The sequence below is a fragment of the Bombyx mori genome, chromosome 16 (assembly GCF_030269925.1).
Source record: "Bombyx mori chromosome 16, ASM3026992v2".
NCBI lineage: Eukaryota > Metazoa > Arthropoda > Insecta > Lepidoptera > Bombycidae > Bombyx > Bombyx mori.
The window spans coordinates 4,651,330-4,673,831 of NC_085122.1; the positions used below are offsets into that span (position 1 = coordinate 4,651,330).

General features: G+C 37.8%; 2 protein-coding genes across 3 annotated transcripts in view; one reads left to right on the plus strand and one right to left on the minus strand.

The window, feature by feature from the left end:
* The window catches only part of LOC101741968 (flotillin-2), a 436,009-nt gene that overhangs the window by 45,409 nt on the left and 368,098 nt on the right, over positions 1 to 22,502 (plus strand). The gene's annotated exons all lie outside the window — the stretch shown is intronic.
* LOC101741114 (glucose dehydrogenase [FAD, quinone]) lies at positions 1,397 to 21,616 on the minus strand. Of its 2 annotated transcripts, none has more exons than XM_004928859.5 (6): positions 21,513 to 21,616; positions 8,910 to 9,167; positions 6,500 to 6,727; positions 5,748 to 5,880; positions 3,491 to 3,610; positions 1,397 to 2,709 (listed from the first exon to the last, which is right to left on the minus strand). In XM_004928859.5, the coding sequence occupies exons 2-6, from the start codon at positions 9,157 to 9,159 to the stop codon at positions 1,467 to 1,469; spliced, it is 1,974 nt and encodes a 657-aa protein (XP_004928916.1). In that variant the 5' UTR covers positions 9,160 to 9,167; positions 21,513 to 21,616; the 3' UTR covers positions 1,397 to 1,466. The 2 variants fall into 2 exon arrangements, with proteins under 2 accessions (XP_004928916.1, XP_062528938.1); XM_062672954.1 differs by lacking the exon at positions 21,513 to 21,616 and adding an exon at positions 16,171 to 16,704.

Below are 22,502 nucleotides of genomic sequence, written 5' to 3' on the forward strand. Positions count from 1 at the left end.
CACTGAGAAATTTAAAGACCACCACTATGATGAGACCAGACACTATGGTTCAGTAAGTCGAGTTTACAACCTTACCTCTCTGTACATCTATGAACGCGCATTTTTCAATCCCAACGACTTTACTAAAATTGTAGATTATTTTAAGTAATGTCATCAAGTCTCGTTTTTTGGTAGGAAATAATTTGAGGCCATCCATCAACAAGAGATTTGATATAGCCTCAACCCCTCTTCCAAGTCGGTAAGCCCAGCGTTGAATCTTTAATTGATTAAACGCTAAAAAATCACAATGGACTCAGACTGGCGCCCTGAAAGATATTCTGCTTGATCCTTATTATCCTTATATTCGGGGTATCAGGAAAAGTCATTTGACCTAGTTGACTAAAAAACATGCAACATTGACCCATGCATGAGCTAAGAAAGGAGCGTATTATGGAATTTATTTTAAATACTCTTGTGGGATGTTTAACGATAAAGGGAATTTCTTCCACTGAGTGGGTGATATTGCTCGGTAGACCGACGGTTTGAAACTTATTGTTTGGAACTTGTATATATGCAAGCTTATCTTGAAATGTCGTAAGCGAGATTCAGGCATCTGTCAAATATTTTGCGTTGTATGATGGCTACCTTCACACTCATTACATACATCTAAAACTCTCATTAGTCATGTATGCGGCACAGTCTTAGGCTTTCTTCTCTAATCAATTCAAGCCATATGAGCATTCCTCTTGACTCGCTGAATCTGTTGACTAATGGTCATGTCAATGAGTAGTAAATCTACGAGACCCTGCCTTCAACGATTCTGAGTAGGTAATAAGTTATCATTGTTAAAAAGTGATTTTGGATTTTGATTCTCAGGACGAATGGAAGTAGCTTAAAGACAGTAGACAAGCATTTTCATTATTGGCTATAATTTTTGTTGTTTTTTTTTAGTTAATTGGTAGTATGTATTATTTCATAAGTATTTGTAAAATTTAGATTAATTTCAAATAATTTTTGATTTTGCAAATGTTGACACGTCTATTATTGTAGACGATTTCCATAGTTATCATTATTATTATTTTTCGGTAAATAAAAAAAAAATCACTATGACGTCCGAACACAAGAAAAATACCTAACAACAATAACATGGCTTGTCTTAATTTTATTAGTTCAACTTAATGCCGCGAGACTTTTTGCCTGACGCGAACTACTCAAATGTGGTCAAAACCAATAAAGCCATTGAAGAATTTTACTAATTATATGTTATGAAGAAATATTTGAAATAGATTAATTAATAGATAAGAGCTTTGTGATGTTAATTTAAAGATATCGTCAAAATTAAGGGGGTCTGTGTTTTCCAAAAGCGAGTTTGCATATGACCGTTGATATAACTAGAGACTGTTAAAATAATACAACATTTGATTTAATTACTTGTATTTAACTTATAATAAATCTCTTTGGATGACTATCATATCTTACTTACGATGCTACCTCCAACTTGCTTTGATCATGTCCGCAGCTTTTTCTCCTATCATAACAGCTGGCGCGTGGGTGTGAACGGAAACAGTATTAGGTATAACACTAGAATCTACAACACGTAGATTTTTGACGCCATAAACTCGGAGTTCTGGATCCACTACGGCCATAGGATCCTCTTCAGGGCCCATCCGACACGTAGCGATCTGATGATGTAAGGTAGCCGTCAGTGTCCGTACAGCGCATTCCCAATATTCATCGGAATCAAACTGTAAATCTTTACAGTCTGGATATTCTGCTCTATGTAGTTTAGCTCCAAATTTTTGGAACGGCGGAGTTGCAGCCAAAGCTTGGATGTGTCGTATCGAGGCAACAAAGGTGGCAACGTCTTTTGGGTCCGTTAAATAATTCCCGTACATCCTTGGATGGCTAAACGGATTACTGTCTTTGAGTTCTAAATATCCGACGGATTTTGGATGTAGCAGCATCGGGAATGCACTCCACGTATCCGTGCTATCTATAGACCCGTAAGCTTTATTAAAGACGTGATCCCTAATTCTCATTCCTCTTCGAACTGCTTTGCTTCCGGTCGAGCCACCGTCGGAAACCAAAGATCCTCCGATACTAATTAATTCGATATCCGGGATCGGCAGAGGGGTATCGGAAACAGGAGTTTTGATGTAACCAATACCCTCAACGCCACCCGGCGATGCGACTACATTGTCGCCATATTGGATCCACTCCAATACATTCTTAAGAGTTGCGTCCCTGTTTTCATTGACACTCACGTTCGTGACGTTGAGCTTAAATATTAAACCGGGAAACGTAATGTGATCGTAAAGGGTTTGACCTACTTGAAGGTCAGCAATAAGAGGGATTCCATTACGGCGGAGTTGATCCTTCGGGCCTATTCCGGAAAGCATTAATAGTTGAGGTGAAGCTATTGGACCAGCGCTCAGAATTATCTCTCGTCTCGCTTTGACCCGTGATTTGAGACGATTACGTACGTATTCGACTCCATAGGCAGTTGCGGCTTCGTCTATTAAAACTTTGGTTGCAGTCGTCATCGGCATGACGTGGAGATTATTTCGCTTTTTGTTTGGGTGAAGAAATGCTTTCGCTGAGCTAACTCTTCTTCCCGTTAGTGTGGTTGTTTGGACATATCCGAATCCGAGTTCTTCTGGGCTGTTGTAGTCTATAGTTGGATGACCCAGTATTCTCCCAGCTTCTAAAAATGCGTTTATGAGTGGCGTTCTGAAATTTAAAAAAAATGTGTATTTACAATACTTCTTGGAATTAGAGATATGTATGTATATACATTCAGATACCATCAGCAACAGGGTGGTTTATTGTTTAAACTGAAAACAGAAACTTGTCCTAATGTATCATAACATGATGTTTTATGTATATAGATAGGGAAAAACAAAACAGATCAGTACCATTTTTTCATACCATCTACAGATATGCGCGTATTTGCTCTAAGGCACTGGTGGTAGGACCTCTTGTGAGGTAAGTACCACCACTCTGCCTACTTCTGCCGTGAAGCGTAATGCGTTTCGGTTTGAAGGGTGAGGCGGACGTTGAAATTATACTTGAGACCTTAGAACTTATATCTCAAGGTGGGCGCCGCATTTACGTTGTAGATGTCTATGGGCTCTGGTAATCACTTAACACTAGGTGGGCTCTGAGCCCGTCCACCCATCTATGCAATAAATAAAAAGGGCCAAAACTAGTGGCTGCGAGAGGTGGCACAAGCCCTATCGTTTTTACTACATGAGTTTAAATTAAAATTGTAAAAAAAAACTTTCCTAGAGAACAAAACTCGTATCTTTTAAGATTGATAGACTTTAGTATATATTTTCATAGACATTCTGAGCCTACAACAAAATACTGCGCAGAAGAGCCAGCTTCTACATAAATAAAAAAGAAGGATCAAAATTAGTTAAACTAGAAAATGGTTATAGCATATAAATAATAATAAAAAAAAAAGTCGTATTAAGAATGTACAAGATGCAAGAATGCACACAGATTTAACCTGAACTTCACAAATTCTACGTTCATTTCGCCATCCTTGCTTCTGTATGGGGTGTTCTCCAAGCCGTCCAATTGGGCTCTTTCTGATTTCATATAATAAGGCAAAACGTCTTTGTACGACCTGAAAATTTTATAAATTATTTTAAGTCGTTTTTGAAGTCGTCGTGGCCTAAGGGATAAGAGATCCGGTGCATTCGTGTTGAGCGATGCACCCGGTGTTCGAATCTCAGGCGGGTACCAATTTTTGTAATGAAATACGTACTCAACAAATGTTCACGATTGATTTCCACGGTGAAGGAATAACATCGTGTAATAAAAATCAAACCCGCAAAAATTATAATTGGCGTAATTACTGGTGGTAGGACCTCTAGTGAGTCCGCACGGGTGGGTACCATCACCCTGCCTATTTCTGCCGTGAAGCAGTAATGCGTTTCGGTTTGAAGGGTGGGGCAGCCGTTGTAACTTACTTGAGACCTTAGAACTTATATATCTCAAGGTGGGTGGCGCACGTTGTGGATGTCTATGGGCTCCAGTAACCACTTAACACCAGGTGGGCTGTGAGCTCTTCCACCAATCTAAGCAATAAAAAAAAAATGAAAAAAAAAATATTATAATTATTTTATTATTTGAATGACTATTATTTCTTTGTTTGATTTTGCGGACAGATCGACTGCAGCTATTATGATTTAGTACTAATGATCTATTCATTTCGTAATGTTATTATTGAAGTATAATAATTATTAAATGATATTGCACAGTGTTTTTGTTTTTCGAGAATCGTGGACTTGTTTGATTAGGTACACTTATATCAATAGATTGCGATGGATCGAATGGAAAATGTAAATTTTATTTTCTTATTTAAAACAATTGTAGTAATATTGATACATTGTAAACTCCGTAAAGCCAGTATAAAAGGAGGGCATTTGTCGTGAGGAAAGAACACTGTAATTTCAAGACCTTATTTTGATTGTTATTGAAAGGATGAGACCTTATTTTTGTCTAGATTTAAAAAAAAAGCGGAGAGGGTAACTCAACGGGTCGTTTTCAAATTTGGGACCAAAAGCGAGTTATTTGATTTAATTCTCATAATCTTAATGTTACCGTAATTATAAGTACAGTAAATTTGTTATCATGAAAACAGGCACGTGGTCCTATAACTATATATTCGTAAACATTGTTAAATTAGGAGTTACACATTAAAAACTACCCCAAATCTCATTCGTATCACTGGTTCGAAATTCAAATTCTAACTTGTTTGCTATTTTTCCAATAAGGCGTGTTGAAATTCAGCAATTTTATTTAATCAGTATATAATACAATAATAATGGCAAAGTAACTGGTTATTAGAACATTATCAAAAACAAAAGAAGATTTCTAAACTTTAAAAAAAAGTTCCTATCTAAATTGTCAGAGGGGGAGGTTGATGGGTGAGATGTGCTCCGCACTAAACGCTTCACTTTCCCCCCTTTGCCTTGTCATGAGTTCTGTCTCATGCGAGGTTTGTACGTTGGTTGTAGAGCGACAGGAGGCTTTAGTCAGTTCGACTCTGACATACCCCGCCCAGTATCCCCAGAAAAGTGTTATGCGTAAAATGAAAAATATAAATTAATATTATATAATATTATCAATAAATGAGTGATTGACTTGATTGTGATGAAGCATTTTTTATTCAGAACACGCCTAAATAAAAAAAAAATGAAAATTCATGAAATCGTTACTTTTTTGGCCGCAAAATTGAAAACGACCACTCACGAAACACTCAGCTAGGATTCGAAATTTACATTCTTTTGGTATACAATGAAGCATACCTTTACTATTTACTGACACTGACAGCTATAAATCTACTTATTCGAACAGGTTGTTCCGTTTATTCCAAAAAAATGGACCAAAAATACCATCACTTCACACAACTTGAGGTCATAGTACGATAAGGTATTTAGAAGATAAAATTATACTAAGGATTCTAAAAACCGGTATCACTTTTGAATTCCCCAAAATAAAACACTACACAACATATCTGCCCACAATCAAGAACGGTAGGTAAAAATTAACATAAACATTGAAATTGAAAACGACCGCAATAATCAAAACATTCAGAATGATACCGTCGCTTCTCCCTGTAGTTTTGAGAATTATCTATTAAGAGAGTGAGAACAAAGTGAGATAGTTATCATTAAAAATACTTATATTAGAAAGTAACTAAGAACGGTTGACGGTACTGCTCAGCTATCCCCGGCGCCGTCGCATGTAATACACACCATCCATAGTTTCCTGCAGCTTCGATCCTGTCCCACTCCTCGGGCCGTCCCCTCGTGTATATCATGTAGTTGATAACGCTGGTACCTCCGATCGCCCTGCCTCTCGGCCAATAGCACCGTTTATTTATCATTCCTGAAATAGCATTGTTAGTGGTAGAGCGTCTTGTGAGCCCACACGGGTAAGTACCTCCACTATGTCTATATTTGGGTTGTACTGTAAACTGAGACCCCAATCGTGCGGACCGAATGGTAAACAGTCTATGTCGCCCATAAACACGTCATTTCGGATCCTCCCGATCCACTATCGGCGCTTCTAGGTACCTCAAGCATCAGTCACCGTTCTATTTAACCCACAAACACAGCGCACTGAGATTCTCGCCGGATCTACTCAGTGGGTCGAGTTCCTGATCCGGTGGTAGATTCTGCGAAGCACTGTTCTTGCTAGGGCTAGTGTTAGCAATGTTGTCAGGTTAACGCCCCGTGAACTCACCTACTCATTCGGTTACCCTGGCATAGCCATCTAAGGTTACGCTTAGCTTAGGTAAAAACAAAAAATAGACTTCGAATTCATGTCTCAAGGTAGGTGGCGGCATTTACGTTATAATTTTTTATGGGCTTCAGTAACCACTTAACACGAGGTGGGCTGTGAGCTCGTCCACCAATCTTAGCAATAAAAAAAACAAAAGAAAATCCTTGCTTAATGAATGAAGACGTTTGTCTTCAAAGTAATAATAGATTTTAAAGACCTTTACCTAAACAGACCCCCGGCTGCGGCTCCATATAGTAAGGCCATGCATAATCCGTATTCTGAAAGTATGGCGCCACAGACGGCACGTCTGTCAACAACATTTCCGGCTTCCCTACTTCCAGAAGAAGCACTGTCACTTTCGGGTCCTCGGTCAATCTCGATGCGAGAACACATCCAGCCGAACCTGCTCCCACGATGATGTAGTCATATTCCGGCAACGGTGCATTGAGACCTGAAATGAGAAGTAGCTTATATTAAAAATGTGTATGTAGCACAATGAATACGATAGGTTTTCGAAATTCTAGAATAACCTTTAAATTTAGTTACTTTAAAAAAATGCTATAAGAAAAAAATCATTTTACGGAAATTGTAATTTCAAGGTAGGTGGCGCATTTACGTTGTGGATGTCTGTGGTTTCCAGTAACCACTTAACACCAGGTGGGCTGTGAGCTCGTCCACTCATCTAAGCAATAAAAAAAACACCTTGTTAATAAAAAGAAGTAAGTAAAAGAACTACTCCGGACCGGTAATCTAGAGGAAATTATTATATACTATTGTAAAGTTTAATTATAGGAATGTAATTGTTTTATCGATTATAATTTGACTATCTAGAGTGGCGCCTCAAAATTGATAATTAATTCAAGTCTGTAAATCGCTATCTATTTTCTTTTGTTACATATATTTATTTGTCTTCTATCTCTCTCTCTCTCTTCTTTATTGGTTTTCCCAACTATTTATCAAAAGAAACACTGTTTTAAACAGAGGAGAAAATCGTACTTATGCTAAATAGATTTCGCGGAAATTATTTAAAATATTTGAAGGCTAGTTTATAGAAGTAAAATCGCTATTGCCATCAAAATTCTTTCCAATTGTTATTAGAATTACTATTATATTGCGGTTAAGCATTATCGCATTTAATATGTTTGCTTTAGATTTAATGTAAAATGCAATTATTTACCGAACAAATTAATTATCGAATAATTTTTTGTGATAATGCAGGGTTTCAGTCAGCACTTAATGCACACAGCTAATATTTACGAAAGCATATAGTATTTATTTTTAATGACACCTGTTGTAAATGTAACAGCCGCCCAGAACCATCTAACCAACAATATATCCGTAGCGTGTAAAGCTATGGCTCAGACTGATTACAAACAAAGACTTGAATGAGTTCCCAAAATAATAAACCCCTAAGCATAAGTATAATCTAGTAGAAACTCTTAAACCATATTATAAATACAACATTAAAGCTGTACAAGAAAACTTTCCAATAAAACTGTATGTTCACAGAGCTATTTCGACAGACCGAGCAATGCACTGTAATCGACCAGAAAGATAAGTAAATAAGAGTAACAAAACTGGTTTTTTAATTGACATATGCATTTAGGAACACAAAACCTACAAAATACAATGACTGGAAAATTATCAAAATATACAGAATCGAAAGAGGTAATAGCGCATCTTTGGCATCTTCAGAAAGTAACAATAGTTCTCGCAGTATTAAAAATAACAGGAGTGATCACAAAGCAACTTCATCTGTAATTTAGCACATTGAACGTATGCACCTATCACTTTAGAAGTGGTCTTTTAAAGCAACCATTAAATTGGCCATATGCTCGAGCATGGTATTTAGCCACTGTCCATTTTGGATCTTATTTCAGAGCCAAATAGCATGTAGTACAAATGATTTCTGGAAACGAAATGGGAATGAAGGAAGGTGGTTTTAGGTGGATATAGTTGTTGCAAAGTACGAGCGCGCGTGGCCTTTATTTGTAGTTGTAATCGTAAATATACACATTTCCGTTAGTGTGTGTACCCGACGGAGCGGCCAGTAGCTATATTATCTCTACATATAGCCTACATTGACGCGTCTACAGATTGGTCACTCACACAACAAAGGGTGGCGCGCAGTCGTACTTTGCAACAACCATAGTAGGGATGAGCTCCGTCCTTTTTTTTATAGGATTTTATGACTTGGTAACTAAGAGCTTTAAGTCATATCTTATTTTCATTTATATTCTTATTTCTATGACAAATGATAATATGGAGTGAAGGGAAATGAAGATGATTAATTTGAGACATTAATCAACTGGGATGAAATTAAATGAAATGATATGAAATATAATTCCAGTAAAATGGTGGTCATTTACTGAGATTTTTTTAGTGGACTTTTTGGAGGAACCCGAGAAGCTACGTCCTGCGGCTTTGTTTCATTTTCCCACATTTGTGCACTTTCACAGATATTTAGCAGTTAATAAACCACCGTTATTACAGATTTAAACCTGAAGAAACACTAAATAGACAAAATAAAACAAATCACCCAACTTCACTCCTCGCGTTCCCCAGCACTGTTCTGGCGTCGAATGATGCCCAGATTAAAGCAGATGACGGATCATTTGAAACCCGTTACTCACCCTTCGGTAATTTGTATTGGTCTCGCAGTATATCAAAAATATCGCTCGGATTACTGGGCACGTAATCTGGCGATAAGGATTGCATCAATAAATTTACGACCGAATGCTGAGGCAGCGACCGCGAAGATCTTCTGTTTCCATTGTTCTTTGTTTCCCGATTTTTAACGTGGCCACTGTTTTTAGCGTCGCAACAATTGGCGTTGACAAAGAGAAGAAACCACATAAATATAATTTTGCGACGTGTGTGCATCGTTGAATCTGAAATGAGAATTATGAAAGATTTTCATTATTGTTCTGTAGGACCTCTTGTGAGTCCGCACGGGTAGGTACCACCACCCTGCCTATTTCTGCCGTGAAGCAGCAATGCGTTTCGGTTTGAAGGGTGGGGCAGCCGTTGTACTGTTAAAAGTGAGACCTTACAACTCATGTCTCAAGGTGGGTGGCGGCATTTACAATGTAGATGTCTATGGGCTCCGGTAACCACTTAAGATCAGGTGGGCCGTGAGCTCGTCCACCCACCCAAGCAATAAAATAAATAAATAAAATAATAAATAAATACCTAGATATTTATACCTAGATAGTGAATTACTTCAAAAGTGTATTACTTCAAAACTCTTTCAAGGTGAACCGATCTTGACGATTCTTGTATTATTATTTTGTTTAATCAATTTAATAAATGTATAGGAAACAATGATGCAATCAATGATAATGCTCGTAATAATGAATTCCGTAGTCTACTTTGCGTTAGATGAGAAAAAAATCACAGTTTCGGCATTTAAAATGTAATTAAAGAACCGGTACAAGTGCGAGATCCATTTGCAGTCTGTGTGTTCCGTACACGAATAACTTAAAGATGCTGGAAATTAATACTTTTTTTATTGGATATTCGATACTGACAAGTTTCTTCGGAGAACTTCCAGAATGTACGAGAATTTGACTATCTATGCATATATTAATACGAGAAGCAAAAACTTTGTATCCCTTTTTACGAAATTGCGCGGACGGAGGAGTATGAAATTTTCCACACTTATAGAGAATATAGAGAAGAAGTGCACAATGCTAATATTTTTCTAAAATAATGCATAAAAGATACATTAAATCAATAAAGAAAACATTACACACACTACATACCATGTATTTGACGCACACACGCATGCATACTATGTATTGTCAAGCTTTTGTTCTTGACGACTGTTGTCAAATTGAGAATTGATTAAATATTGTTTGTTGTTGTTAATATTTGTTATAGTGTAGTCTTATAGAAGTATAAAATACAATCATAATAGTGTACAAACTTACAATTCCAATTAATTATAGTCGAATTTCGACTACTGCGGGACCTCTAGTATCAATTAATTCTTCATACACGAATTGCAGTTTCGCATAGATAATAAAACGTTACGAACAAGAATTGCCAACTTAAAGGCCAAATTTACTACGTAATTTTACTGTTCGTTTGAGAGCACATCATTTAAAAATACAGGACATGATGGGCGAGCATTTATTTCCGCTAAATAATAAAAAAAAAAAAAATCACAAAGAACAATAAAATTTGGTCAAGTTAACTTAATTGACGAGTCCGTGTGTTCATAAAAACTTTACAAACATTCCAAAAGATCCTTATCGATTTCTTTTTTTTTTTCTTGATTTTGGAAGAGTGAACGCGCTCACATTCACTCATTTTACGTTTCAGTTGCGGGAGCCCATAGACATCAAAGAGTTTCTCCATCTTGAGACGTGATACGGAAATTTCATATTTATAGTACAACTAGCGACCCGCCCTCGCTTCGCTTCGGAAACTTTCAATATATTATTGATTTCTCCACTATTTAATGGATGTTATTATACATATAATCAACATTTCTCTTCACACTCTATCTATTAAAAAAACCGCAAAAAATCCGTTGCGTAGTTTTAAAGATTTAAGCATACATAGGGACATTTTTTTTTTTGAAGTGAAACTTCCTTATCGGCGTTGGAAAAAAATTTACCGTCACATTTTTCGGTTACGCGTCACTTTTTTCCGTTACGCGCCATCTGTTTTGTATTCATGTCTATGATAATAAAATCCTTTTGTTTAAACTTTATCTAATTTAACTTTTTTGTATTCATGTCTATGATAATAAAATCCTTTTGTTTAAACTTTATCTAATTTAACTTTATTTAACCAATTTCTAGAAAGTTGCATGTAGATCATTTTTCGAAAAATAAGGCCATAAACAAGTTTCACTTCTTACGTGTGTACACTAGTACACGCACACATTTTTTTTTTTTTCCTACCTAAGCTGATAGCCCTAGCGGCTATGTCAGCGTAACCCTAACTTTAGTAGGTGAGCTCACGGGGCTCAAACCTGACGATGTTGCTAACACGAACCCTAGCAAGAGCCGTACTTCGCAGAATCTACCACCGGATCGGAAACGCGACCCACTGAGAAGATCCGGCGAGAAACTCAGTGGGCTGTGTCTGAGAGTTAATTTACTCGTCGAGCCCTTCGTCGCAAGCGACGGGTTCGACGAGAACGGTGACCGGTGCTTGAAGTACCTAAAAGCACCGTTAGTGGATCGGGAGGATCCGAGATGACGTGTTTTGGGCGACGTCGACTGCTTTCCATTCTGTCCGCAGGATCGGGAATGTAGTTACCGGCGGCCACGATGAGAGGGTTCTCGTGTCGTGCCGCTTTATCGAAGTGGCGGATGGACGCCGACTGAAGATACTTACTGATGGACTCTAAGTCCAGGTCGTCATGGAGGTCGACGTTCCTGACGAACCACGGGGCTCCGACGGCTATCCTGCAAAAACGGGATTGAATGATTTGGAATGATTTTAAGGGTATGCGGGCCGCGTGAGCGAACACTACACTTGCATAGGTCATGACGGGGCGTATGCAAGTTTTGTAGAGTGTCACCTTATTTCTAAGGGACATTTTACTTCGCCTACATATCATCGGGTAGAGACGTCCTAGAATGAAGGCGGCACGGTCGCGTACCGTCTTGATGTGAGGGCGGAATGTCATCCTACTGTCGAGAGTGACGCCTAAACATTTGACCTTCGGGGCCCACGGTATGGGCTGGTCGAACATCGTGATTGGGCGAATGGCGGGGGCGGAGGTGTTGACGCGCCTAGTCGGGAGGGGGATGCTCAGCGTGGTGTTCGGAGGGCGACCCCTTTTGAAGAGCACCGCTGTGCTTTTCGTGGGGTTGATGTCGATGCGCCACTTCCGGAACCACTGTCCCATGGTGGTAGCTGCGGTCTGAAGTCGTCGATGAAGCCTTCTTCCTACACGAGTAGTAGATGGCGGTGTCATCGGCGAAGAGCGCCAGATGGGTCTCCGGAGACCGGGGTATATCATTGATATACAAACTAAATAGTAACGGGGAGAGGGCGGAGCCTTGCGGGACTCCGGCAGTGACGTGACGGGGTCTGGAACGCGTTCCCTCGACTCGATATCGGAACGAACGGTTCGACAAGTAGTCTCGTATGATGAACACGAGTCTGTCTGGCACTCCCATGTTATACAGTTTGTATATCAAACCGTTGTGCCAGACTTTGTCGAACGCCTTCGCTATATCGAAGAAGAGGGCTCCTGTCGGAATGGGTTTCCGCCTATTCAGCCCTACATAGGGGCAGAGAAAGCGACTTTGTTTTATACTACGTAGTGATAACTGTTCGCCCTTGAAACTATAACGGACGTTTGCTTAGCCGTTGAAATAGGCTGAAATAGGCGTACACGGCCACAAAATGCCCTACCTAACTGTAAGGCAGCCAAACTTTATACATAGGTACGTATATTTGTAATCGCATAACCGTCTAAACTTTGTAAAGTCATCGTGGCCTAAAGGATAAGACGTCTGGTGCATTCGTATCTAGCGGTGCGACAGTGTTCGAATACCGCAGGTAGGTACCAATTTTTGTAATGAAATGCGTACTTAACAAATGTTCACGATTGACTTCCACGGTGAAGGAATGAAATGCGTTTCGGTTTGAGGTGCAGGGCAACCGATGTGCTGTTAAACTGAGATTTAGAACTCTTGTCTCAAGGTGGATGGCAGAATTCACCTTATAACGTGGTAACCACTTAACACCAGGTAGGCCGTGCGCTCGTCCACCCATCTAAGCAATGAATAAATAAAACTCTCATGGACCCTGAGATTGAAAACATAAAACGTTTTAATTTTCTGAATAATTTATTAATTGAACATGCACATGTTTAATTTAGTCAAACACTATAGATTTGAAGAACCATAACTTATTTATATTTGTATTTTTTGGCCTCTTGATTTTTTTTTTATAAAATACTTGTTTGAAACCAGTTAAAATTTTATGGCCCATGATCTCTAATAAATGATGACAACTGTAATAAAGGAAGTATCAATAATGTTTGTAATCAATTCATAACAAATCGTCTTAAATATTTGGTTTTTTTGTTGTTGAAGAAGTGTCCGTCAAATTTAAATTCGTTACTGCGTTGTAACATGGCTACTACTAAAGGCGTATCTTAGAATAGGACGAGAAACTTTGAAATGCTGAAGTTCAAAGACTATTGTTAGTTTTAGTTATGGAACCTTTTTTATAATTATAATGTGGGAAGAAAATTATCGGGTAATGGAGGGAGGACACGGCCACTTTGATCTAGGCTCTCTTTTTAGCCGAAGACAATAAATGGGTAGTGTATTTCTTTATAAACTAACTAGCGGCCAGCTCCGGCTCCGCTCGGGTCTTTAACAAAATTTCAACTATACTTGATGTTGTTTTATTTTTTTAAATAAAAGAACACTTACTGTGGCATAACTATAATAGTTAAACATATGCTGTTGTGACACTTTGTGTAAATAATAATTAATGTATTCTACAAAGTCGTAGTACATTATTTTATTCTATCACCAATAGTTTTCGCCGCGCACGCGATATAAAGAATATTTTAGGTAATTTTTTTACACCTTGGGTTACATTATTTGAGTTTTAGTAAGGATCCCTAATTTTTTCAATAATGATTATAGCCTATGTCACTCGGGAATAGTATAGCTTCCTAACAGTGAAAAAAATTTTCAAATCGGTTCAGTACTTTCGGAGCCAATTCAATACAAACATACAAACTAATCTTTCCTCTTTATAATATTAGTATAGATTAGTTAGTATAGATTAATCGAATTACTGATACCCCTTATTTTCTGTTCTCGATAAATAAGTATATCTTTTAATGAGATCACGCGTCGCGTTTGTTATTTTAATTTTTTAAGTTCCGACTTTTTGAAAACTATACTGTTTTTATAGTCACGCACTACAGTATCGTATAATTGGTTTTAATATGCGTCTGCTGGAAACGGAGAATACTTGTGATTCCTGATAGGATAATATAAAAAACCGTTATCGAAAAATTATATTTGCAATGCTTGATACACACAACGTAAATTGATTAGAACTATTAGTATTCGTCTGGTGGTCGAGATTCGAACACAATTATTGACGATTCAAGGTTAAGATTCATTTTGTGCATTTCATTTTCAGTTTTATTTTGATTATATATATATATATATTTTTTAAATTGTAAAATAACAAACTCTTTCAATGTTTGTTTATTTATAAATAGACTGCTTAAAATAGAATGCTTTAACAAAAACCGACTTCAAATAGAAAAAAAAAAAGATATTCTAAAACAAATTAATATACATACACTAAAAACAATAATCATCGAAATCGGTTGGCGTGATATTGAGTTATTGAGTTATTCATCTCTTTGTCGCACACGAACTTAATATGGTTTTCCATGGATACTATTATCAGAACTGCACTAAATTGAAATGAGACCACACGCGAAGCGTCAGCTTTCTATAAAAAAAGAATTATCAAAATCGATTCACCCAGTCACAAGTTATGGAGGTAACGAACATAAAAAAAACATACAGTCGAATTGAGAACATCCTCCTTTTTTGAAGTCGGTTAAAAAAGGAAATCGCGTGACAAACAGAGCGAGACACAGGCACTAAACTGTTTTGAAGTTTAAATATGACGTGTAACGGGTCAACGACTATTATCAGATGACGCTTTGAACCGTCCTCAAGTTAGCTTCGTTTTGCATTACCGGTTCCAAATATTTTAATAACTGTTCCTGATAAAGCAAAGAAGAATGTATAATATTTTATATGTACATATATTATTTAATTTTCAAACTAATTTTAAAGTACTACTGCTAATAACCTCGTACACGGGAATTAGTATTGATTTTCCAATCCTTTTATTTATTACCTCCTTATAAAAAGAAAGGTAGATGGGTTTACGGTCCATCTCAGAAACTAAATGCACAGAGACCATAATGCCGCCATATCTTAAATCCAGTGGATGAAAATTGAAACAACATACATACAAATATAGGATAGAAAACTCGTCAAACAAGACCGCTTCATAGCTTTGTCGTGAAAATAGGGAAAGCAGTGGCAACACCCGTTTAGAATAGCACTTGCTTTCAATCTTGCCTCTTCGGTTTTAGGTCGTTCGCATCTCAGGTAAATACTTTAAAATAATGTTAGTCTTACTACCTTATGATGGCCATCAGAAGGGTCTTAAGTGACTCGATTGAACAGCGAATGATGAGATTGGCTATGATTCTTGCTACCTTATGATATAGTACAAAGACACCAGCTGCCTTATCTATTAGATCGCGAAAGCCAAAATCGAATTGTAGAATACGGACATAATATGAAGTTGTGTGTTGACACATGGCGACGTGTTGACAATGTACTGTGTGGCGACAGCCATCATATAACGCATGATATTTGACAGATGCCTGAATCTCGCTTACGACATTTTCAAGATAAGCTTGCATATATACAAGTTCCGAGCAACAACATTTGTACCGTCGGTCTACCGAGCAAATATCACCCGCTCAGTGGAAGATCTTCCCTTTGTCGTATTCCTACAAACTGGTGACCTGCGACGGAACAATTGCAGTTTTCACACTTCATCATCAGCGCATCAAGAACTTCGGCTACGACAATTCCCGCATTCTCGCAGATAAAAGCAAGTCATCGACAGTCTTCCCACAGCAAGCCAACATCGCAGCCTCAACTGGACCATCGCAGCCAACTCACCGCGCTTCCTGGTCCTACGGCACGCACCTACACTGCCTCATCACGCCACTACAGTTCATCGCAGCCCACGACCGGATCATCAACGCTTGGGTTCACACATCTCGGGCGTGGCAGCTCTGCATCACATGGACTACTCACGACACTCACGCAACATTCAAGCTCAGTCTCAACTCACCGCGGACTTCGAGCAGCACTGGCGACACGCACGCAACATTCAAGCTCAGTCTCGACTCACCGCAGACTTCGAGCAGCACTGGCGACAATCACGCAGCATTCAAGCTCAGTTTCGACTCACCGCAAACTTCAAGCAGCACAGGCACTTGCAAGCTAATCTCAGCACGGACAACGCTAACTAAATGACACGACCTCCGGTCTCGGAGGGGAGTGATGTGGCGGTAGCCATCATACAACGCAAGATATTTGACAGATGCCTGAATCTCGCTCACAACATTTTCAAGACAAGCTTGCGTATATACAAGTTCCGAGCAACAACATTTGGACCGTCGGTCTACCGAGCAAATATCATCCGCTCGGTGGAAGATCTTCCTTTCGTCGTAAACCCAAATACTGTTACTGTTACAGCTAATACCAATTAGGACCTCATGTAATTCCGCGGCGGTAGGTACCACTACCCTGCCTATTTCAGCCGTGAAGCAGTAATGCTCTTCGGTTTGAAGGGTGGGACAGCCGTTGTAACTATAGTGAGACCTTAGAACTGATATCTCAAGGTGGGTGGCGGCATTTACGTTGTAGATGTCTATGGGCTTCAGTAACCACTTAACAGTGGGCCTTGAGCTTGAGAGAGTAAAAATAAAAAATAAAAAAATATCAATATTTGTGGTCAAAATCAAAGTATCCAACACTGATACTAGGGCGTTCGGCTGTGACCATTAAGTTACCTCTATCTACCGCCAGTACATTATCTTCATCAGAAGCACCTTTATCCTGTTTTCAATATCGTTATCTTCTAAATTCAAGTTTAAGTCAAACTAAGTAGGATGGGTAACCGTTCGACTTCCCACATCATTTCGCAAAGTGAGCGAAAATCTTTGACGTACTACATACGACCTGTTTTTCTGGCAGCGTATAGTATAGATGTCGACAAAACATCCTGATTAAACTTGGGATATAAGGAAAGGGTGGTAGTCTTATCTGCGATCTTATGGCCGGTTTAGTTTTCAATTCAATGACATGACATTGAGGCTAGGCCAAATGTGATTTGGCAACCAGACAGATTGGTAAGTTGATATAAGCACGTAGCTAGCCACCTTGGTGTTCTTATATGGATTGCGTATGTGACTTTCCATTATTTCCGTAAGAACGAATACATTTATACACATTCGACTTAGTGATAGCAATAAATTTGTGACTGTTGAAACATTTTATAAATACTTTGATAATAATAAATAACTAGCTGACCCACAAATAATTCAAGACCAAAATTAGCCAAATCGGTCCAGCCGTTCTCGAGTTTTAGCGAGACTAACGAATAGCAATTCATTTTTATATATATAGATATTATTAAACGGGAATAAGTCACGCGCGGTCCTATCCGGCCTAAATTAGGATTGGCTGTATTATGGAAACCAGAGACTGATAAATACACTTTTTTCAACTATAAACACATATTTTCTTTTTTTTATTGCTTAGATGGATGAACGAGCTCTCAGCCCACCTGGTGTTAAGTGGTTACTGGAGCCCATAGACATCTACAACGTAAATGCGCCACCCACCTCGAGATATAAGTTACTGCTTCACGGCGGAAATAGGCGGGGTGGTGGTGATACCTACCCGTGCGGACTCCCAAGAGGTCCTACCACCGGTAAAGACATAAATAGATAATAAACACCCAGACGAAGAACAAACAAACCTGTTTATCACACGAGTGTTTGCTCAATGTGGGAATCGAACACACAAGGACTCAGACGCTAGCTTCTATAGAAAAGCTTAAGTTTAAGATTTCAACGATGATAAGAACTACTGACAAGCAGTGACCATGAAAATGACTTTGCAGTGCAATGCATTTAATTGTTACCTAGATATTTTCTTGCATTACGCGACCATACGAACCTGTTTGTTATGTGATTACCTTAAAACAGCCGTTCACCTTGGGATTCAACTGTATACTGAATTATAAGTACTCATTATTCAACAAGTTCCTACCGTGATTTCTAATTTTAGTGAGTTCTTGATATTTCAGCGATGATGCGAGCGCCATGATCGAGGGTAGGTAGTGTGGGTTTAAGAACAGATAAATCTATCTACTCTCTTTTTAGTCTGTTTTTTGGGTGTCTTGGGACAAACTATATCTCGCCTCAACCTTATTGACAATTTTTTTCATAATTAAAGTGAATTTGAATGAATTATTTTTTTTATAATTTCTTCGTAATATAATTTGACTGGATCTCTTTCTGTGGGTGTCTGATAATAGGATATACGGATATACATGAATATTCGAGCTTATCCTAGTATTTTACCAGCATACTACAATCGTCAATATACTGGTGGTAGGTACTATGAAGTCACACGGGTGGATTTTTTTACTCTATTTTCGCTTAAATGCGAACGAAGCCGTAGATTACACAAAGTGATAACACATCCTTTACATGTCCTTTTTCAAACGAGGCCTGTGGTGAGTACTTAACGATAGGCAGCGGCTTGGCTTTGCCCCTCGCATTGTTGAAGTCCATGGGCGACGGTAATCACTCACTATCAAGTAAGCCATATGCTCGTCTGCCTACAAGAGCAATAAAAAAAAATTAAAAAAGTGAATGCCGTCATCCACCTGAATGATCAACAACTTGTTTATTTCGAGATCATAATACATTGTACTAATGGGATAGAAAATATGTAAAAATCTACGTAATTAATATTATCCTCCTCTCCTCCTGTCGTGCTTCGCCTGTCTGAGGGTCGTGACCAATTCCATTCTCTTTGAATTTCGTGATCACGATGTTTTGCATCCCGTCTTCGATTACTAGGACACAGGATGAGATGGTATAGAATGAAACAAAATCTATACATATAAATAAAATTTGAGTGTCTGTTTGTAATATTGAAATAACCGCTTTTTACTTCATGCATATGGAATATATATATATACGATACACCATACACCAAAATAGCATTATTTACAATTTTTGTCTGTCTGTTCGTTCCGGCTAATCTCTGGAACGGCTGGACCGATTTTGACGGGACTTTCACTGATAGGTAGCTGATGGTATAAGGAGTAACTTAGGCAACTTTTTTTAGACTAGCTTCGCCCCGCGGTGTCACCCGCGGGCAATACCGTCTTTACCATAAGGGCACACGGGGCCCGTGCCCAGGGCCCCCATTCTCAGGGGCCCCGAAGGACCGACAATTGTAGTCGAGAGCGGTCATTTTCGCAGCTTAAGATGTTACAAGAACGGCTGAGTAATTTGTCAATTATGGGCATAGAAAGTGATATCCTTAAAAAAATTTACTTTAAAGATATAGTGGAATATTTTGCTCAACAGAAATCCCGAAAGAAACCATTATCGTAATCGTAACAAAAAAACCAGCAGCATTCTGATATAATTAATATTATTATATCATACTGTATTTGATTACATATAATAAATGGTCATACTCAGTAAAAAAATGTTATTATAATTCGCTTTTTTTACTTTCCAAAAGGGCCTCAAATTCTAGTATGCCCAAGGGCCCCAGCCTAGATTAAGACGTCCCTGCCCGCGGGTAACATCGCGGGACTCAACTTGTCGTATATAAATATGCTCGTATATGTACAACGATTTTAATAATTAATAAACACGTTACATATCAATCGCAAGCACTCGCATCAATCAAATGTATCAATCGCATACACTTAATATTGAAATTGGGCCACGTTCGTAAATGTTTAAAAAAATACGATTTTTTTATTTATTGCTTAGATGGGTGGACGAGCTCACAGCTGGTGTTTTTCGATTCGATCGTCTTTGCCAGTGACTTCTAATGAAAAAAACACTACACTTCATCACTGGTGGTAGGACCTCTTGTGAGTCCGCACGGGTAGGTACCACCACCCCGCCTATTTCCGCCGTGAAGCAGTAATGCGTTTCGGTTCGAAGGGTGGGGTAGCCGTTGTAACTATACTGAGATCTTAGAACTTATATCTCGAGGTGGGTGGCGCATTTACGTTGTAGATGTCTATGGGCTCCAGTAACCACTTAACACCAGGTGGGCTGTGAGCTCGTCCATCCATGGAAGCAATAAAAAAAAAATAAAAAATAAAAACTTAATGACATTATCTATAACAGAAAAAACAATTTGAGGTATGAGTATGTGCAATGGGCCCATAAAACTGCTAACGTACATGAGAGATGGTGACCATCCACAATTAGACGGTATGTTCATCTGCCTACAAAAGCAATAGGAAAAGAAAGAAAAAAGACATAACAGATTGTAATATTACATCAATCTATGACAACACGTGTAAGTTTTGATCGATCTTTTGTTCCAATATAGACTATAGGAAAATCAGATAAAATCTTTTTTTTTTTGCTTAGATGGGTGGTCGAGCTCACAGCCCACCTGGTGTTAAGTGGTTACTGGAGCCCATAGACATCTACGACGTAAATGTGCCACCCACCTTGGGATATAAGTTCTAAGGTCTCAAGTATAGTTACAATGGCTGCCCCACCCTTCAAACCTGATACGCATTACTGCATCAGGGCAGAAATAGGCGGGGTGGTGGTACCTACCCGTGCGGACTCACAAGAGGTGCTACCACCAGTAAAGACTTATGACTACTCGAGGGCCATCTCTTGTACTTAAATGGTACTATGACATAAATATTTCCTCAAAAACTTGTAAGAAGTTTTCAAAAATACCATTATTTAGTAATTGATTTTAAAATCACAATTTTTTTTTTAATTCATCCAACACTGTTCTTTGTGATCTCGATTAGATTTGCGTTAAATAATGAAAAGATTTGTCGTGAATTTTTTTATTTTTTTTTTATTGTTTAGATGGTTAGACGAGCTCACAGCCCACCTGGTGTTAAGTGGTTACTGGAGCCCATAGACATCTACAACGTAAATGCGCCACCCACCTTGAGATATGAGTTGTAAGGTCTCAGTATTAATTGTATCCTATTCATGTTTAATTACAATTCAATGTAATATTACGCAATACTAGTTTAAACAGGTTTCAATAGTATCGTATCCGATAATAGGCAGCGCAGGATAATCGAGGAGAAAGTTATTGGTGGCGGAGACCACGACCCTCAGCATTGAGGATTATCGATGCAAAGAGAAGGATTTATATCATTGCTAATAAATAAAAATTTAAAAAAAACTTAATCAGATAAAAATCCGAATTTCGTAAAAATAATTCTTTATATTTTACAGGTAAAACGACAATTTAATTGAACAATTCACCACAGTACGAAGTAAGTAAACTTATAGAGTATTTTTTCAAAATCATTAAAGCAAACAAATTATTATTGAAAACTTATAATAGTTTTCAAATTTAAAAATAATAAAAATTACTTACTTAAATATTTTTTCTTTCGGTTCTTAAAAAAGCGCAACAGAAAACGCGTTCACACTGCTACATAACGTATGTGCAAATGGAAACATAATATTCGATCAAATCTAAATAGTAGCTTCTTATCTATTTATAAATTTTAGTTGATATTTAGATGAAACAATTATAAAATATTGATAAAGTAGTAGTAGTTAGTGGTTTTATTTTTCCGACTGGAAAGGCAAGGGTGTCATAACATACAGCCTAATCTGTTATATTTATATATTATTATTTTTGATATGAAAAATGATAATATGAAGTAAAATGAAATGAAGTTGATTAATATGAAACATGGCATGAAATGAAATGAGATGAGATCATATGGGATGAAATATAATCTCAGTAAAATGGTGGTCATTTATTGATACTTTTTCAGTGGACTTTTTGGGAGGATCCCGAGAAGTTACGTCCAGCGCACAGATACTAAATAGTTAATAAACCACAGGTATTAGCATTTAAACCTGAAGAACCACAAAATAGACAAAATAACACAAGGCATTCCCGCCAAAAAGACCAATATTGATAAAACACAGTTAATAATAATATATTTTTATTAGGGAAAAGACAAAGGCATGCTTAACATACAGCCAAGAAATATGCGTGAACCACAGAATATTGACTCATTTGTAATTTCATTTTATACGTATTATTAAATAAACTATGTGCCGATTTAATATTAATTGCTTATTTAAAAGCCTAATTTAGATATAATGTTTTTCTTGTAAGTCTAAATAATTACAAGGAAAATACGATTATGAAAATCTAAACTAATCACGATAAGAACTATAATACTTGTGTAAATTAAAGCAAAAAAAATATTATGTTACACATATAATAAAAGTTAAAATAATTAATTATGTTTCAACTGTATTCTTTACACTCTTTGCTTTCACCATGTTTTTAACGTTAATTTTAAAGCTATGTAGTGAAAGCTGCAGTCTGCCTTGATGACATGAT

Coding starts and splice junctions, on each gene's coding strand:
- LOC101741114 (XM_004928859.5), bottom strand. CDS start 9,159: ATGCACACACGTCGCAAAATTATATTTATGTGGTTTCTTCTCTTTGTC. Junction 6,728..8,909: donor CCAATACAAATTACCGAAGG/GTGAGTAACGGG, acceptor TTCTCATTTCAG/GTCTCAATGCACCGTTGCCG. Junction 3,611..5,747: donor GCTGCAGGAAACTATGGATG/GTGTGTATTACA, acceptor TAAAATTTTCAG/GTCGTACAAAGACGTTTTGC.